General features: G+C 41.7%; 1 protein-coding gene across 4 annotated transcripts in view; it reads left to right on the top strand.

Annotated features, from left to right (window-relative positions):
• The window catches only part of RAD18 (RAD18 E3 ubiquitin protein ligase), a 112,983-nt gene that overhangs the window by 9,842 nt on the left and 83,948 nt on the right, over positions 1–19,193 (top strand). For 3 of the 4 annotated variants that reach the window (XM_084634429.1, XM_084634428.1, XM_084634426.1), the window contains exons 5-6: positions 15,113–15,471; positions 17,672–17,771. In XM_084634429.1, coding sequence (XP_084490555.1) covers positions 15,113–15,471; positions 17,672–17,771 — 459 coding nt within the window. The remainder of the gene's footprint in view (positions 1–15,112; positions 15,472–17,671; positions 17,772–19,193) is intronic. The other variant, XM_084634427.1, reaches the window with a different exon arrangement.

The raw sequence follows: 19,193 nt of genomic DNA, 5'->3' as shown, positions 1-19,193 counted from the left end.
CTAATATACATATGCCCATTTCCTTCTAAGATCAGGGCAATTGCCCTGGGGAAAGGGATTGAATACTGAGATTTGTACAGGGCAGTACTCTGGGTTTTCTCTGTAATAGTAATGCTTTTCTTAAATGTAAGGAGTTAATTTTGGACATGGAGATTTATATCATTGCTATGTTTCTTAAAGAAATGAGGACACAAAGGTGAACCACAGAATGGAGAAATGTTACAGTGATACAGATTCAAAAGGACATGTATTCCAATCTAGAAAATCCTAAAACCTGGAACTAGCTCAGAAAAGTCACTTTCATAGGTGAAAGGCAACTGTAAAAAAAAAAATAAAATAAAAATATTTTGGAGAAGACTTGAGTGATGTTGCTGATATTCTATGGAAGCAGTTGCGTTTCTGAACAGAAAAAGAATCCTTCTGTAGCAGAGATGATATAATGGAAACTACGAGAGGGGTATTTATTAGATGCCTGAGACGATAATGGAAGGAAAGAAAGGTCTAACATGCCAAGAGAAGATGATGTACTGGGAAGACCTAGATTGCCACATCCTATGGGAGCAGCTGCTTTACTTACTTACTGGTCTTAATGAAGTTCCAGCTTGCATTAGTGATGCCTATGAAGGGCACACACAGACCTCACTGAATTTAAATTTTATTTCTTTCACTCATTCTTGTGGGAGAATTTGTGATCCAGAGATGAATTGGAAAGTCCACTCGTAGAGTTAGTGACATTATTCTGGTACGGTGAGGGTAGGAAAAGAGAAAATACACCTTTGCGACAGTATTGTATTACAAATACGCATAATTGAAAGAAGAGTATTTGAACAATACTTTTTAGCCATGGATTTAAAACAAAAACAAACAAAAAAAAACCCCAAAAACTTGTCTGGGTGAAAATTTTTATTTATTTTTAACTGAGCTCACGCTATAATTTTGTAAAAGAAAAAGGGAGTTAAATCATGTAATTTCAATCCGGCTTCAGATTTTTGATTTAAAAGGGCTCATAGAAAAGTACTAGTTTTGTGTGAGAAATTAAAAAAAAAAAAAATCCCCAAATTTCCCATGAAAATTTTTCTTTTTTATGACCCACTGAAAACCTTCCCCCCCCCCCAATCAGAAAATATTTTTGGTTTCAAGGTTTTCATAGGAAACAAAATAGAAAATTTCAACAATAATGAACATTTTCAGCAAAGTTTTCTTTTTGGTTGAAAAAATGTTTTGACAAAAATATTTTGACAGTTCTGATGATTATTTACTCAGAAGATAATTCTCACTTAAACTTAAGGGGCAGAAGAAATGTAAAGTTGTCCAAGGAGCCTAAAATCTGAATTTTTCTAGTTAGTTAATAGGTTTGCAGGAATATTGTGCCTTCACTTGGATGTTGTTGTCTTCCTTATTTCCTGCTTTGCTCTTGGTTCGCCTTAGGGATTTATTTTGTAGCCCTGAATAGTGGGAACAGTGAAAGAAGCACAAGTTGGTATAGAATTTACCACAGTGTCGGTGCATTTGGCTGTGTGAGATTTCTTGTGCTCACAAAAGGGAAATGGAGAGACTGGTAAAAGGAGTAAGATAGTGAGTGATTGTTTTTGTTCTTTGCTCCTCTTTTTAATTATGCTTCATTATGGGAAGCAAACGTGGCTATAGGCCATTGGTTTTTTTTTTTTAAAGCTGACCCTCTGCTTGAAAGTCAATGAGGAGTTTGACTTCATAAATGATGGCAGGATATATTGTTCATTTTGTGTGTCTGTCTTGCGAAAGGTCCATGGATGCAGTTAGGTTTAATTGAATTTTTTAAAAAAGACTTTAAATTAAACAATTCCAATATTTTAGCTTGCACTTTCTCTCTAGTGACAAATGGATTTTTTTAAATTAGGATTTAACTTTTCAGGGAACAAGCAGTGCTGACTTGGATCCATTATTATATTGAATCTTAAACCTTAATTTCTTTTGACTGCTTTGATGAATCAATATAAATCTGACAGTTCACAGTGGTTTAATAGTCTTCCCCCTTGTGACTTGAAATTTCTCAACATAGAGCTGGATCAATAGACCTAAAACAATAGTGTCCTCCACTAACCTGGGAAGCATGTAAAACAGCCTTGAAAAAAATGTTTCACAGAGGGGAAAGGAGTACTTGTAGTGCATCAATACTATTCCTTACTGACCTTTGTGGTTACTGTGAATTCCCAAAATCACTTTCTAATATGAATATTTTTCTGTGATGACTGTCAGGTTGCAGGAAGTGTTTGAGGCATAGAATAGAATATGCGTCATAAAATATTTTAAATTGGAAATTGGTGAAATTGGAAAGGTGACCTCAAATGCATTGCATTAGTGCAATTACTGAATTTTGAGCCAATGTTATATTTGGAAGATTATGTAAGGGCTTGTCTACGTGATGCATTAGTCCATGCCAGAGAGATTCTAGTGTGAAACAGGATTATATCCGTGTGCACTAGAGAACTTTAAGGTGTGCCCGCAGGGTCTATGTAGGCCAATTAGTGTCATATTGGTGCACAGTAGAATTTCCACCCCTCTAGTGCAGATTAATGCACTGTGTAGACAAGTCCTCGGTAATACCTCTGTTTGCAAGTCTCTGCAGTGTAATTGCATCAGATTCATTAAAGGGAAAAGTGTATTGTTTTCCATTTTCCCAATTTTAATGAATAGTTAGTGCTCTGTCTTCTTTCTATTGTGTGTGCACAGAAGGACAGCTATAGTTGACTATTCCTAAGCTCTTTTCTAAAACCCGTTTTGAGACTCTTGTAATTTTCCAATTCACCTTTTTAAGCTAAAGTTTTCCAGCGTTATTTATTTATTTTTATTTTTGAAAGTATGTGCAGAAATATTTAGCTGTTTACTGAGTACAAGAAGTGTGAGGGTGGGGAAATATGCCAGGCCCATTTTGTACTCACTCGTGTGGTGCTAAGGCTTCCTGGGATATATCCCATGATTTGTAGAGCCTCAAGAAGCTGAACTGCTCTATGAACTCTTCCTAGTGAATTATGGGAGAACTTGTCTGTCTTTTCTGGGCACACAGAGTAGAAGGGGGTATCGTAGAAAGGTATTGGAGGACTAGCAGCACTGAGGTGATTGCGTTTATACTACAGAGTGGCCATGTTAGCAGCTGACAAGTTGTGCTCGCTCGAGTTCTAGCCTATGCCCCTGTGTGGGCCAGCCAATTCAAGCGAAAAGCACCACAGTCATGAGTTAAGGGGTTTTGTGTGTGGATGGGGCTGAATTAAAGGTAACACTGGACTTATAACTCAAGTTAACGTGGCAATGAAGACAAGCCCTTACTGTGCTTTGGCTAGACAGTGGCTAAAAGGAGAGTAGCCTTCCTTCATGGAAATACAATTGCTAGAAAGCAGAGGAACATCTGGTCTGAGATACACTGCAATAACTACTGGTAATTGATTTTGGACACCTAATGAGTGTTTGGAGGCAATAGGGAAACAAAGAGGGGTGAGGGTGTTTCCCCAAACACCTCCATGTGTGGGTAGACTGCTGAAGGAGCCTAAGTGCTATGATCAGGCCATAGAAAAGCCTAGCTGGAGAGAGCTTTTTGTGTGAGATGATGATGATGGGCTGTAATGGCTTGGTGAAAGATGCAGTGTTCTTACTGTGCAGAACTGTGATTGTTTCTCTCACCCTCATGTGTAGTAAGCAGAAAGGATGGTTATTCACCCTTGATGTGTGGAAGGGATGTGCATATAGCTGTAAGGGGCTGGGGACTGATTGGCTCTGTCCTGATGTATAAAGAGCAGTGTCATTAAGCTGTGCACATGTTTAGTGCTAACTGTGGACAGGGCAGTTCATCAGAAAGGACAGAAAATGGGAGCCTTGGAGGCCTTCTGAATGAGATATGAGAACCATATGGCAAATTTCAGAGTAGCAACCGTGTTAGTCTGTATCCGCAAAAAGAACAGGAGTACTTATACATATGGCAAAGCAATTGTGGCTCCTCAGGGCAGTGGTGTTCTTAAGCCAAAAATCTGTTTTTTAGCAGGGAGTCTTGCTTAATTATAATGTGGTGTTCTTGTGTATGATACTTGCCAAAAAAAAGCTCTCAGCTGATGTTTGCAAGAACAGAAACCACCTCATTTGCTTCAAGATTACCAGTCTCCTCTATGTTACTCTCAGGCATGCAAGAGAATGAACACATCACTGGGATACAAAGTTTACATTTACATATACATATTTTTGAGACTGGGCTACAATTCTGTAAGTAATCTCTTAATCAGCTGTATGTGATCCTGAAATCACATGCAGGAGCTGGGAGACTGCTTGTGAGGTTACTGCAGTTGCAAAAACAAAAGTATCTGCAGTAGTTAGTCATTTATAGCCTGACATGGCAGTTCCTTTGCAGCCAAAGGTGACTCCAGTAGGAATATTGCCTGCATGTGGACTGTGCGCATCCAGGTCTTACGGCCCCATTTTGTAATACACAGAGCTGGTTTCTGTCCTGCAGTGACTTGTGCAAGATACTCATTCCCTTTTCTACTCCTCCCTCCTGTCCTCTCAGAAAACCTCTCTCAAGTGCCTGACTTTCAAAAGTGCCAAGCACCTGCAGCTTATTGATTTCAGTTAGAGCCCAGGTGCTCAGCATTTTTAGGCCTTAAATAAATAAATATTTTGTGTGCCACAAAATGGCAATATTTCTCTTAAACAAGCCTTTATGAAAGAAAAATGCTAACGTTGCAAGCACATTTTGATCAATGCTGAGTAAAAGCATATGCTCCAAGGTCAAAGTGTGCATGGGCCTGGAAAGGAATAATCAAAATAATTTTAAACAGTCTTAGGCCCTGATCCTGCAAATTATGTTTGTGATTATCTTCAAGCCCATGTGTGTTTGCAGGATGGGGAACCTAATAAGGATGATGTGGTCCTCTGAATGTTTGTGAACTGCCCACTGTGTGTAGTGACTCCTGCCCCACCAGGTGGATGTAGTGGGCTCTGAATTGGTATAGTTCCACAGCACAGGTGTATGGGAAGGATTCTGAGGGCTTGTCTTCATTAGCACACTACATCTGGTGAAGACGCGCTATGTCGATGGGAGAGTGCGCTCCTGTCAACATAATTACTCCATCTCAGCGAGAGGCGGAAGCTATGTCAGCAGGAGAGCGTCTCTGCTGACATAGAGTGGTGTAGACACCACTTTAAGTCAGTGTAACTTACGTCACACAGGGGGGTGGTTTTTCACGCTTCTGAGAGGCATAAGTTACACTGACTTAAGCAGTAGTGTAGACAAGCCCTAAGAAGATGCTTTGGGTGGGGGGTCTTTTTGGGGACTGCATCCCATAGAACTGTGTTCCACATGATCTCCCTGCAACTGACTGGAGGAGAGGGAGTTTTGGGGGGAGGGGCAGGCTACATGCCAATTCACTGGACATTTTTTGGAGCAAGGGAGTGCCCCCCTTTGGGGGCAGTTGCAGCCCTGAGGCTATTGTTGTAGCTGAAAAACAGCCTTTCCCCAGCCGCCTTGGATTTCACCAGCTCACAGCATGGTTATTTGGGTCAGGCTCTAAGGACAACATTTACCACTCTTTGAATGGGGCATGAAAGTGAATTGTGGATCTTGGAGGGTAGAATGGACTGCTGTTGATGCTGCCCATATGTGTTAACAGTGCTGAGCTGCATCACTGGCAGTAAGAACAATGGTTTCCAAACTAATCAGAAATATAAACTTGGGCTGATGTGGTTAAAAAAAGCTCATCTGCCAGAGTTTGTCTTCACTACAACATTTAGCTCAAGTTAGTACTGTAAAGTTACTTCACTTGAGCTCATCTAGGTGTATATGCCAATTTACAGACAAAAGAGAAATTCACTGCCCTAAAGAATTTACAATCTAAATTAGACATAACACAGGAAGATGGCAATAAACAAAGAGTAGGAGGGGTGCAGTTGTGAGGGTTAAAACAATGAAAGGTTGTGAGATGTTGATTATTTACAGATCTTGTTGGCTCCTCTTTATACCTTTAAAACTAAAGAGCATACACATTCTCAAACTAAGGTTTCCCAGTTATGAGGCTGTAACCTTTCAGATAGGATAATATGCTGCTGTGTTAAAATTATAAAATATCTCATAGGTAATTTAGCTGAAGGTATAAGTCATTCTTAATCTATAGTTATATACACTTTGCATTATGTTTGCAGTTCCAAATGTGCAATCTTACTGCATCAAACCAGTACTTACCACTTGAATACATTTCTAGGTGAAATTTACAAATCTGGGTGTGACAGAAAGTGAGTTATATGGTAGCCTTGTCTCTGGCCTTTCTGCCTTCTGGATATGGAGGGACAAACGGAACTGCAGTATAATCCTAGTTGTCAAAACCACTTAGAGCAACAATTTTCAGAACCACTAGGGATAATTTGAAGTTGGGATAACTGGGATTCAATAGATGGGAAGAGAAGGTGGTGGCAGTTAATAATACAGCTTCAAGTAGTGTTGGTTCAGGTAAATGGGGCTATATTGTATTTACAACCAAACATACTAGTGACTTTTCATTAGATTTTGGCATTGTGTTGGGGATGTTTGGTTTATCACACACACAGTATAGCCACTAGATGTCACCACACAGCTAAATGTAGCTGTGGTATGTTGTCAAAAACCATTCGACTCAGAAAATCCCATTGTGTGACTTTTGTCTCCTTTCTCGAATTTAGTAATAGTATTTTGATTCTCCCACAAAATAAAAAGCAGACTGACCTGATCTGTTTGTGTTTTGGTAGACGAGTTAAAATACAGTAGTTACAGTATGGATGTCTGAATTGTGAAGGTGTTAAAGTTCTTTCTATTGTGTGTAGTCCAAAGTTTGGTTACTGATGTCTTCAGAAAGTCTGTTTTCAGTCTTGATTATCTAACTCAACATGAATGAGAATATACTTGATTGTTGTTCACAGTTCAGTTTGGGTAATTGATTTTGAGAGAGAGAATCTTGCAAGTTAATTTTGAAGGATACATTTTTTTTTTTATCCCATATGATTTGTGGAGTGATGTTAGTCAGTAGAGCAAAAGAGTTTGTACAAGCTTCTTTTTCTATCTTCCTTAAGAAAATATGTGGTTCTCTTAGGCAGGTTTTATAGTTAACATAGAACGATTAACCCATTTTATTTATAGAGAAACTAGGTTTTTGTATTTACTTTTTAGAAGCCCCGCCTCAATCGTTGTCCCTGGCATTGATGCCTACTTTATACCAGAACATATTTTTAGTATGAGAATTGGAGTTACAAAAACTGCATACAGGATAGTTGTCTGTACATTAGTATCTCTTTTATTTGTATTTATGTAGGATCATGGAGCTATTGTTCTAGCCACTGTACACTGAGATACAAGATGATTCCTTCCCAGAAGAGTTTATAATGTTACTAAGATGACTACAAGCTGTAGGCAGGTATAATGATCTTTCCCTGGAAAGATATTTTACTCTTTTCCTAATATTTATCAGTCTAAAGTTTGGTGAGTAGGTAAGCTGATCAGAAGAATGAATTTAATTCAGACATCTGTCAACCATGGACTGGTACCTCTCCAAGCTTAAAGAAATATAATTCTGTCCCAATTATTTTTTTAAATAGTAAACCACGTTGTTTTATTGAGGGAATGTGACATCTATAACATGAGCTGAATACATGAGACGATAAGCTGAAAAGATAAGAGAGAGAGATTCAGCTCTGTCATGTAAGAAAACCGAGTTATGGGCCACTAGGTAATCTTTTAGCTATTTCACCAATAAGAACGTATTAGAAGTTTTTTATCATCAGCAATAACATGTGAGAGCTGATGTGTATCAAAGCCAAATGATTATCTTTTCTGATCTGTTTTATGTTATCTGAACTGTGCGTAGTTCAGTTTGCTGCAGGGGAGGGAATGGTACCTGCTTGATTTCTGTATAAAAGAACAATTTGAAAAGACTGTTTGCTGACTGTGAATACCTGATTCTGAAGATATGTGCATTTTATGTGACAGTAAGACAAACACCTTGCCCTGACCACATTCTCTCTCTCTCCCTGTTCTGCTCATCCCCTCCCCCAAAATTATGCCATTGGCAAGACACACTGATGCAACCCTTGTTAGAAGTGAGTTGTGCCTAAATATTTATGAATAATAGGTGTTTAATTTTTTTGTATCTTTGATGTAGGATGCAGCAGTCCACCATGTGACAAATCTTCTAAAATTTCATCATATTAATCTTAATTTGAAGATTACTGTACAGTGATCTGTACTTGTGTCATAAATATAAAGGGAAGGCTAACCACCTTTAAATCCCTCCTGGCCAGAGGCAAAACCCTTTCACCTGTAAAGGGTTAAGAAGCTAAGATAACCTCGCTGGCACCTGACCAAAATGACCAATGAGGAGACAAGATACTTTCAAAGCTGGAGGGTAGGGTGCGGGGGACAAAAGGTCCTCTCTGTCTGTGTGATGCTTTTGCCGGGACCAGAGCAGGAATGCAGGTCAGAACTCCTGTAAAGAGTTAGTAAGCAATCTAGTTAGATATGCGTTAGATTCTGTTTTGTTTAAATGGCTGATAAAATAAGTTGTGCTGAATGGAATGTATATTCCTGTTTTTGTATCTTTTTGTAAGTTAAGGTTTTGCCTAGAGGGATTCTCTCTGTTTTGAATCTGATTACCCTGTAAGGTATTTACCATCCTGATTTTACAGAGATGATTCTTTTACTTTTTCTTCAATTAAAATTCTTCTTTTAAGAACCGGATTGCTTTTTCATTGTTCTTAAGATCCAAGGGTTTGGGTCTGTGTTCACCTATGCAAACTGGTGAGGATTTTTATCAAGCCTTCCCCAGGAAAGGGGGGTAGGGCTTGGGGGGATTTTTGGTGGAAAGACGTTTCCAAGTGGGCTCTTTTCCTGTTCTTTGTTGGTAGCAGCTTTTAACCTAAGCTGGTAAGAATAAGCTTAGGGGGTCTTTCATGCAGGTCCCCACATCTGTACCCTAGAGTTCAGAGTGGGGGAGGAACCGTGACAACTTGTCTTGTCCTGTTCTCCCATATATGAATTATAATGTTCTTTTGTTGATGGTTAAGGCTTTAAACGGATATGCTGTCTCATAGTTTTCTGATCTTTTAGGATGAAATTAACCCCCCCATGTAAGCTTCTAACAGGGAGCATAAGTGAGTCATAAAGACACTCTGCATAAGATGAATTTCACTCTTTATGTTCTGAACCAGCTAGCTCTTATTTTTCCTGAATTTAGTTCTGTGACAGCTAGAGTTTTCTGTAATTGCAGGTCTGTCGTGGAATAACAACCCTATCACCAATAGAAACTTACAGTCCACATCTGTTTGAGAGCAGACATCAAAGCATTTGTTGTTGCTGCCACACTTAATTGCTCTTGACTCTCTCTTGTTTGTGCTGTAGAAGTTCCCTTTGCCATGCTACTATTATAAATGTAAATTTGCAAGTGTAAGGTTGATTTTTGTAATGTAGAAAAATCAGGATAAGAGCTCTGGGTTCTCTGTGTGTGTCTTAAATAGCTGTTGCAATTATGCCAATGGTACATGGGCTAACAGGTTCAGTGTGAGTGGTAATTGTGATCCTTCCATTAATTTAAGAGCCATTAACTAGTAGTATTGCAGATTCACCTAGTGGCAGAAGTCTGGATTAAAAAAAAACCAACCAACCAACCAAAAGATCTTGTGCAGTTGCTGTGTCTGAATGCAACAAATCTGCACCTTAAACCACTAATAAAAATAGTCTCACTAGTTGGCCTAGTATAAGAATGTCTTGAATTGGACATTGTTACTTGTTCTTTTTAATGGGATCTTTCTGTTGAGTAGACAGTAATAATCTTTACCAAGGAGGAGTAATCCTCAGGTAATGCAGAGGATGAATACAGAGAAAAGACTACACTAGTACAAATGGTGTAATGACATTGTTTTTGAGAAGGTCCCTGACAGTTTCTTGAATTACTGATTTGGAATGCCAGTAGTCATAGGCTTATATCTGTAGCTTGAAAATACTAATCCTGACACAGGGAAGAAAGGTAAGCAGCAGGATATGGACCCTGGACTTCAGGAAAGCAGGCTTCGACTCCCTCAGGGAACAGATGGGTAGGATCCCCTGGGGGACTAACATGAAGGGGAAAGGAGTCCAGGAGAGCTGGCTGTATTTCAAGGAATCCCTGTTGAGGTTACAGGGACAAACCATCCCGATGTGTCGAAAGAATAGTAAATATAGCAGGCGACCAGCTTGGCTTAACGGTGAAATCGTAGCGGATCTTAAACATAAAAAAGAAGCTTACAAGAAGTGGAAGTTTGGACATATGACCAGGGAAGAGTATAAAAATATTGCTCGGGCATGTACGAATGAAATCAGGAGGGCCAAATCGCACCTGGAGCTGCAGCTAGCGAGAGATGTCAAGAGTAACAAGAAGGGTTTCTTCAGGTATGTTGGCAACAAGAAGAAAGCCAAGGAAAGTGTAGGCCCCTTAATGAATGAGGGAGGCAACCTAGTGACAGAGGATGTGGAAAAAGCTAATGTACTCAATGCTTTTTTTGCCTCTGTCTTCACGAACAAGGTCAGCTCCCAGACTGCTGCGCTGGGCATCACAGCATGGGGAGGAGGTAACCAGCCCTCTGTGGAGAAAGAGGTGGTTAGGGACTATTTAGAAAAGCTGGACATGCGCAAGTCCATGGGGCCGGACGAGTTGCATCCGAGAGTGCTAAAGGAATTGGCGGCTGTGATTGCAGAGCCATTGGCCATTATCTTTGAAAACTCGTGGCGAACGGGGGAAGTCCCGGATGACTGGAAAAAGGCTAATGTAGTGCCAATCTTTAAAAAAGGGAAGAAGGAGGATCCTGGGAACTACAGGCCAGTCAGCCTCACCTCAGTCTCCGGAAAAATCATGGAGCAGGTCCTCAAAGAATCAATCCTGAAGCACTTAGATGAGAGGAAAGTGATCAGGAACAGTCAGCATGGATTCACCAAGGGAAGGTCATGACTAATCTAATCGCCTTCTATGATGAGATTACTGGTTCTGTGGATGAAGGGAAAGCAGTGGATGTATTGTTTCTTGACTTTAGCAAAGCTTTTGACACGGTCTCCCACAGTATTCTTGTCAGCAAGTTAAAGAAGTATGGGCTAGATGAATGCACTATAAGGTGGGTAGAAAGTTGGCTAAATTGTCGGGCTCAACGGGTAGTGATCAATGGCTCCATGTCTAGTTGGCAGCCAGTGTCAAGTGGAGTGCCCCAGGGGTCGGTCCTGGGGCCGGTTTTGTTCAATATCTTCATAAATGATCTGGAGGATGGTGTGGATTGCACTCTCAGCAAATTTGCGGATGATACTAAACTGGGAGGAGTGGTAGATACGCTGGAGGGGAGGGATAGGATACAGAAGGACCTAGACAAATTGGAGGATTGGGCCAAAAGAAATCTGATGAGGTTCAATAAGGATAAGTGCAGGGTCCTGCACTTAGGACGGAAGAACCCAATGCACAGCTACAGACTAGGGACCGAATGGCTAGGCAGCAGTTCTGCGGAAAAGGACCTAGGGGTGACAGTGGACGAGAAGCTGGATATGAGTCAGCAGTGTGCCCTTGTTGCCAAGAAGGCCAGTGGCATTTTGGGATGTATAAGTAGGGGCATAGCGAGCAGATCGAGAGACGTGATCGTCCCCCTCTATTAGACATTGGTGAGGCCTCATCTGGAGTACTGTGTCCAGTTTTGGGCCCCACACTACAAGAAGGATGTGGATAAATTGGAGAGAGTCCAGCGAAGGGCAACAAAAATGATGAGGGGTCTGGAACACATGACTTATGAGGAGAGGCTGAGGGAACTGGGATTGTTTAGTCTGCAGAAGAGAAGAATGAGGGGGGATTTGATAGCTGCTTTCAACTACCTGAGAGATGGTTCCAGAGAGGATGGTTCTAGACTATTCTCAGTGGTAGACGAGGACTGGACAAGGAGTAATGGTCTCAAGTTGCAGTGGGGGAGGTTTAGGTTGGATATTAGGAAAAACTTTTTCACTAAGAGGGTGGTGAAACACTGGAATGCGTTACCTAGGGAGGTGGTAGAATCTCCTTCCTTAGAAGTTTTTAAGATCAGGCTTGACAAAGCCCTGGCTGGGATGATTTAATTGGGGATTGGTCCTGCTTTGAGCAGGGGGTTGGACTAGATGACCTCCTGAGGTCCCTTCTGACCCTGATTTTCTATGATTCTAATCCTGCAATTTCAAGTAAGGATTAAAAAAATACCTTATACTTCCGTTCCCTTCTGTTTAAAGGATTGGAACAATTGTATGCTGTTTACTTTGATATAACGTAACATATTGCCAGTCAGTTTGATACATTTAAAAATGTAACTTACTTGCTTTCCTCTTGTTGTTGCAAAAAACCCAAACCAAACAATCTTTTTCCTTCCAGACTTACCATTTTCTCTCTTTATTTTTATTAATAGATTATGGTGCATCTGTGTTATCTCTAGTGACATTCTTCTTCTTTTATCCTATTCTTTCTTTCCTACCTTGTATTCTCTACCTATTCCATTATATTTTATTTCTCCTTTTCTATGCCACCCAGAAAATCTGTTGCATTCACACTTTTTTCTAACTTAGCCAGTCACCACATGCCTTGAGCTTGGGAATGTTGCCATTGCCTAAATCTTCTAGCCGTCTACAGTAGATGAAGGATGGAAACCCATTTTTCAGAGACAACATTCCATTGGGAAGCCAACAGTTCCTCTCCCCCACGCAGGTGTTGGAGAAGAGGAGGATTTTGGGATTCTTACCAGGATGTTGCTCCTGGACTCTGCAGTGGGTGGTAGGAGAGGGGTTGTTCCCTCTTATTTTTTCCATCTATGTGCAGAAGGAATTTTGTTATGAACACCAATATGGAGGTGATCTGTGGTGGGGGTCGGGCTGAAGGGTTCGAAGTGTGTGTTTGGGGGGGGGACCTCAGGGCTGGGGCAGAGTGTTAGGGGCTGGGGGATGAGGGCTCTAGCTTGGGGTGCAGGCTGCCCTGGGGCTGCGGTGGGGAGAGAGGACTCCCCCCAGCTCTTTTTCCCCACAGCCCCGGGGCTGGGGCCGGGGAAGAGGTGCTTCGCCCTGCCGCAGCAGCCCTGCATGCCCCAATCTCCCTCATCACCACCCCCCACCTCACCCCACTGTCCCCAAGTACCACCTCATCCCACTGTCCTCTTCCAGGCCCACCTGTGGCCACTTCCCTGAGTGCAGTGTGCACACCTGCGTGGCTCTGCTAATTAAGTGTGCTGCCCTTTGTGGCCTCCTGCGTGGCCACACAGGCACACACCTTACAGGGAACGTAGGTGCGGAGCTTAATGTTTTGCATCGTTCTTCAGCTATGAGGCAGCTGATAAATTAGAAGCACTCCCAAGCCATTCTCCTTCTGGAAAAGAATGATCATTCCATCTCTCTTCACATCCATATTCCCACCTCCTAACTTCTTGGCAACCAAGAAGGTAAGAGGGTGTGGGTGTAGGTGTAGGGCAGAGGTGATCAAACTACGGCCCGCTGGACCGTCCTGCCCGGCCCCTGAGCTCCTGGCCCGGGAGGCTTGCCCCTGGCCCCTCTCCCGTTGTTTCCCCTCCCCCGTAGTTAAGCCGCTGCGAACTCCTGCCGCTCTGAGCGGCATGGTAAAGGGGGGGGCGGTGGCAGCACGCGTGCGGCAGTGGGGAGGTTGGGTAGGAGGTCCAGGGAGCAGTTAGGGGCAGTGGGTCTGGGGAGGCAGTTGGGGCAGGGGGTGGTTGGATGGGGTGGAGGTTCTGGGGCAGTCAGGGGTCGGGGAACAGGGTGGGTTGGACAGGGCATGGGAGTCCTGGGGGGCCTGTCAGGGGCGGGGGTGTGGATAGGTCGGGGCAGTTAGGGGAGTGGGGGGGGTTGGATGGGGGTGGGATCTGGGGGGGTGGTGGTTTTGGGGGGGGTCCCAGGAGGGGCAGTCAGGGGACAAGGAGCAGGTGGGGGGTTCTGAGGGGGGGCATTCAAGGGGCGGGAAGTGGGAGGGGGCAAATAGGGGGGCAGGGGCCAGGCTGTTTTGGGGGCACAGCCTTCCCTACCCGGCCCTCCATACAGTTTCTCATCCCGATGTGGCCCTTGGGCCAAAAAGTTTGCCCACCCCTGGTGTAGGGGGGTAGGTATGTGTCTGCACTGCACCTTGTCTTCCTTCAATTGCAAAATATATACTTGTGTCCACTACTCTGAATTTCTTTAGCCTCAATTGATGAGTCATTGTGTACAAGTAGCACCAGTGCCTGCCTCTGCTACTATTCAAAGCTTTCCCAATCTTGAACAGAATGAAATTGACCTGATTCCTGTTAGTTTCACTGTTGCCTTTAGGGGGTAATTTTTATATTGCCCCTCTCTAAGAAGTGCAGCACAAAAACAAGCAGCTCTGAGATGGCGGTAGGGGCCAGTGAGACCCTTGATATAACGTAAAACAGCCCTGTGGATTACCGCAGCCTGTTCGCAACTTCCTATGCTCAGAGTGCCACCCAGAATTCCAGCAGTGCTGTGTGTTGTAGACACACTCCTAACATGTCCCTCAACCCCCTGTGTTGGGGCTTGAAGTGCGGTGGCCTCATTGGGCAATACAAGCTGCCTTGTGCAGACCTGTGCCAGGAAGAAGTTTCCCAAGGCCAGCTCTGGAGCTGTAATGGACGTTTTAGGTTTCTTCAGCAGCATGAAAGCCCTATACTAGCAAGGAGAGTCTTTCCCAGGGTTCTTTAACAGTTTTCACTTAAGCCTTTTCATTGTGCTTTAGCTGCCACAGGGAGTTCTGAGCTGCCACAGAGGCACTAGCTCTGTCTGTAGATTTAGGAAGGTAGCACTGTGGTTACACTTGATTAATGTTTAGTAAGTTCTCTTTGCTGGAAGAGATAGACACTTCTTATTTGTAATGAATTCTTTGATTCTTCAGAAACCTTGAATGCTTCCTATTTTACGTGAGGAGGTGCATTTCTCAAGCTGTGCCTTGTTAACAGGCAGGTGAATGACAAAGAATTGGAACTAGAGCTTAGGAAGCTTGCCCTGTTCTCTTCACTCCCTGTTTTTTTCCCAAAGAAGGGTAGAGTGAAGCCTATCAGCGGGACACAATATTATGTTTATCTAATTATATGTTTCCCTTTTGGATATTTCTAGGCAGCAACTGTTCGAGTTGGTCTTGGATTCACCACCAGTTTCTCCTTCAACAAACTATACCAAATATTCTGCTGGCAAAGGTCATGCTGCGGGTTCCGTGGTGGGTTCAGTATTAAAACAAGACAAACAACTTATAGACCATTTCTTGATAAAGGAAAACACTCAGACCCCTAAAAGGAGATCTGTAGCTGCTGAGGTGGAATATAAAGGTTGCAACAACGAACAAGAAAGAGATAATAGACGTTGTAGTTCTGCAGAGACTCATGATGTGGTCAGTGAAGGGATGGCAGCCACAAGTCCCGAAGGCATGAGAAATCTTGAGAAACCCTCTACATCTGTAATGAAAGTAATTACAAAAGGTGAGTTGCCTGTGTTGTCTTTCTCATTCCATGCTTCAGTTTGGTGTATTCACCAAAATCTTCTACCCTGTTTGTTGCCAATATCAGATATATGCTGCATGCCTTAATTAATTTTTATTAATTAATTAAAATGCTTAATTAATCTTTCTGTATTACTTTGAGATGAAAGGTACATTTACATTCTGCTATATTTAACTGGATGTGCTTCATCCAGAGGGCTGCATTATGGGGACATCTTTGGGTTTGTTTACATTGCAAGTAAAAACCCATGGCTGGCCCATGCCAGCTGACTCAGGCTTGTAGGACTTGGGCTAAGGGGCTGCTTAATTGCACTGTACACATTCAGGCTTAGACAGGAGTCTGGGCTCTGCAGCCAGAACCCAAACATCTATGCCACAATTAAACATGCTGTTAGTCTGAACCCCATGAGTCCAAGTCAGCTGGCACAGGACAGCTCCGGGTGTATAACTGCAGTGTGAACATACCCTTTGAGGGTACTGAATGGTATTGGCGGCTGCTGCTTAATCAGGATGATGTTGCATTAAAAACATACTTCATGGGGGGACTTGGCCCAGCACCAAATGATTACAATGTAATTCAACTCTGAGAAAGTTATTAGTAAAAACAAAGGCTTTTTTCTCTCGCCAGCATCTACTGAGCCTAAAGTTGTTACAAAGGAGACTATTATTTCTGATGCCGTGTTGGGAGTTGAACCATAAATCTCAGATACAATAATATGCTGTGTAGAATTAGTTTATTGTACTTCTGTCTTGGCTAAGGTATTTTTGATTTGAAATACCGATTCAGGAGCCAGTGGGTACTACCAAAAGTGTGATCACACAACTATCTTTTAGAGTGAGCTTTGTTAGTCTGTATCAGCAAAAAGGAGGAATACTTGTGGCACCTTAGAGACTAACAAATTTATTTGGGCATAAGCTTTTGTGGGTTTTAGCCCACGAAAGCTTATGCCCAAATAAATTTGTTAGTCTCTAAGGTGCCACAACAAATTTATTTGGGCATAAGCTTTCGTGGGCTAAAACCCACAAAAGCTTATGCCCAAATAAATTTGTTAGTCTCTAAGGTGCCACAAGTACTCCTCGTTCTTTTTACAATTATCTTTGAGTTTCACAAGGTTTTTGCAAATGTGTTAGTTGAAGTCTCATACAGCATCAAATTTCTTTACAAGAAACAGTATTACAGGGACATCAAGAATTAATTTTTCTTGTTTAAAACTGACCCTTTTCGTATTAGCACAGTGATGATGATTGAAGAATCTCACTCTCAAATTATGCCTTAAAAATTACTGAGTAGTGGGGTTTTATACAAAGTGATTGACCACATAAGGGCAAGCATATTAAAAGAATAAAAGGATTTAGCAATATCTTTGTGGATCTCACGGTAACTTTTTACAAATATATGCTTGGGGGAACATAAACACATGAGTTCATTTAAGATGACCTCTGCTGTAGGTGGAGGGGGGAGCATGTCTTACTGGCAGAGCAGGAGATTTTGGATCAGTTCTGGGTTATGCTATGGCTAAGTCACATAACCTCTCTCTGCCTCAGTTACCCCTATGAAAAATGAGGTTAATACTTGTCTTCGTCGCAGGGCTCCTGTAAGGCACAGTTAATGAATGAATATGTGAAAGTAGTCCTTTTGAAATCCTTGGATTAAGGAAGTGCTACATGAGTATGAAGTATTAGCATAATTTATTATTAATCAGAATTTAAGAACAATTTCCTTACTGGGAGTTGAAATAATTCAAACTAAGTAAACTCACAGTTATGCACAATTCCAGTGGCATAGAAGCCCAAATATTGTTACTCCTATATTTGCAGCGTTCATTAGCTAGTACCTTATAGCAAACAAACGAAACATATAAGCTCTGCCAGGGTAGAAGATTCTGCTCAAAATATTGAAAAAGGTAGGAATAAATGTTTTAGAAATGGAAGTGATTACTTTTTTAGTATTTGTCTGGGTGGATGTGCCAAATTTCTAAGAAGAAAAACTAGAATTCTGTGTTTGATTCTCACGAAAGCTTATGCTCAAATAAATTGGTTAGTCTCTAAGGTGCTACAAGTCCTCCTTTTCTTTTTTCGTAAATAACAATTGTATTTTTCATATGAAAATATTTGGCTTTGCTGTAAGTAATGAACAAGCTTTTAAAAACACATCAAGTTGCCCTTTATTTTATTTTCAGTAGATTGTCCTGTGTGTGAGGTTGCTATTCCAGAGCAGTATATAAACAGACACTTAGATAGTTGTTTGACAAGAGATGAGAAGAAGGACGGCCTCAGAAGGTAAGAAACTTAAATCTAAGAACTGGTATGTGAATTTGACCAGTTGCTGCTACTTTTGGAGTGAGAAGCTTGCAGTGATATATTATAATAGTGAACTGTCTTCTTGCTTCTCTGTTACGTGCTATGGACATCGAAGTTGCTATGTAAATAACGATGGTGGTGGTTTTCTTCTCTCAACATGATACATTCAGCACCAGTCTTATTTCTTTTCTTGTAATTGAGTCAAACTTTTATACTGGTAGGAAATTTGGTTAAATTTTATAGGTTTTATGTTGAGTTTAGTCTTGTACGTTAGTGTCTCTGTAGTTCTGGTCATTGAAATTCTATCTAGATGGGTTTTCTTTTCATTTTTCAATGGATGAGAAGGGGCCCTTACTTCAAATTTTCCTCTTTAAAGCTCTGTTATTGAGCCAAAAAGCAGGTGTTCCACAAGCTCTCAAGTTAAAAGGTAAAATGTACAATCTCCTGCTTTCAGGGGAGGGGTCTCAACTGGATTGGGCGCAGCTTGCTCTTTAAAGTCCTGATACTGCAAAGACTTGTGTACATGCTTGATTTTATGCATGCATCCCAGGGCCAGTGTTCTGTTACAAGTACCCTCCTAACGATGTCCCACTTTTGCCCTCTTCACATCAGTGATGTGGAGTCTTCTCCCTCATTGTTGTCAATTATCTAAACTGAGCAGGAATATTATCTTCCACTGTTACAGATCATTGAGCCATGCAGAAATTTCTCTGCATGCACCTCTGACATTCCAATTGTATTTCCAGAGTCCTCTGACCCTTCTCCACTTCCTCTTGCTGAGTCCTGTGCTGTGACAGTTTTCCAACCATAGAATGCTATGTATGGTGTTAGGATATAGATATTCAGGCCTGTCTGCAAAGGCCTGTACTTTAAGAATTTAGGTGTATTCTTATCACTTGGCTAGTTAGAGGTATAAAAGAAAGAATCAAAATCACTGTCTGCCAGTGTAAGGTCCTTCTCTTACTGTGATAGTCTGAGGCCCTGTTCTTAGGCTAAGGCCTTTGGCTAAGCAACAGAGGCAGCCATAAGCTGGGAAGCAACCGGTCACATCCTCACATTCCAAACTAGTCACATTGAAAGAAGGTGCTTTTGGGCTGTTAGGAATACACTCTTGTCCTGATAATGCCTGTCACCTCCAGAGAAAGGGAAGAAGGAAACTTAGTTTGATAGCATCCTGACTGGCAAGAACTCACTTATCAAAAGCTGGGATGTGAAATCCTCACTTCTGTATTGTTTTGTCATTATAGTTCCCACTTTGCTATTGTTTGTCTGTATAATCTCTGTCTGGTTCTGTGATTGTTTCTGTCTGCTGTATAATTAATTTTGCTGGTGTAAACTAATTAAGGTGGTGGGATATAATTGGTTACATAATCATGTTACAATATGTTAGGATTGGTTAGT

Source organism: Lepidochelys olivacea, assembly GCF_965140295.1.
Source record: "Lepidochelys olivacea isolate rLepOli2 genome assembly, chromosome: 7".
NCBI classification, from domain to species: Eukaryota; Metazoa; Chordata; order Testudines; family Cheloniidae; genus Lepidochelys; species Lepidochelys olivacea.
Note: the sequence above shows the minus strand (reverse complement) of the source record. Positions and strands in the feature narration are given on the sequence as shown.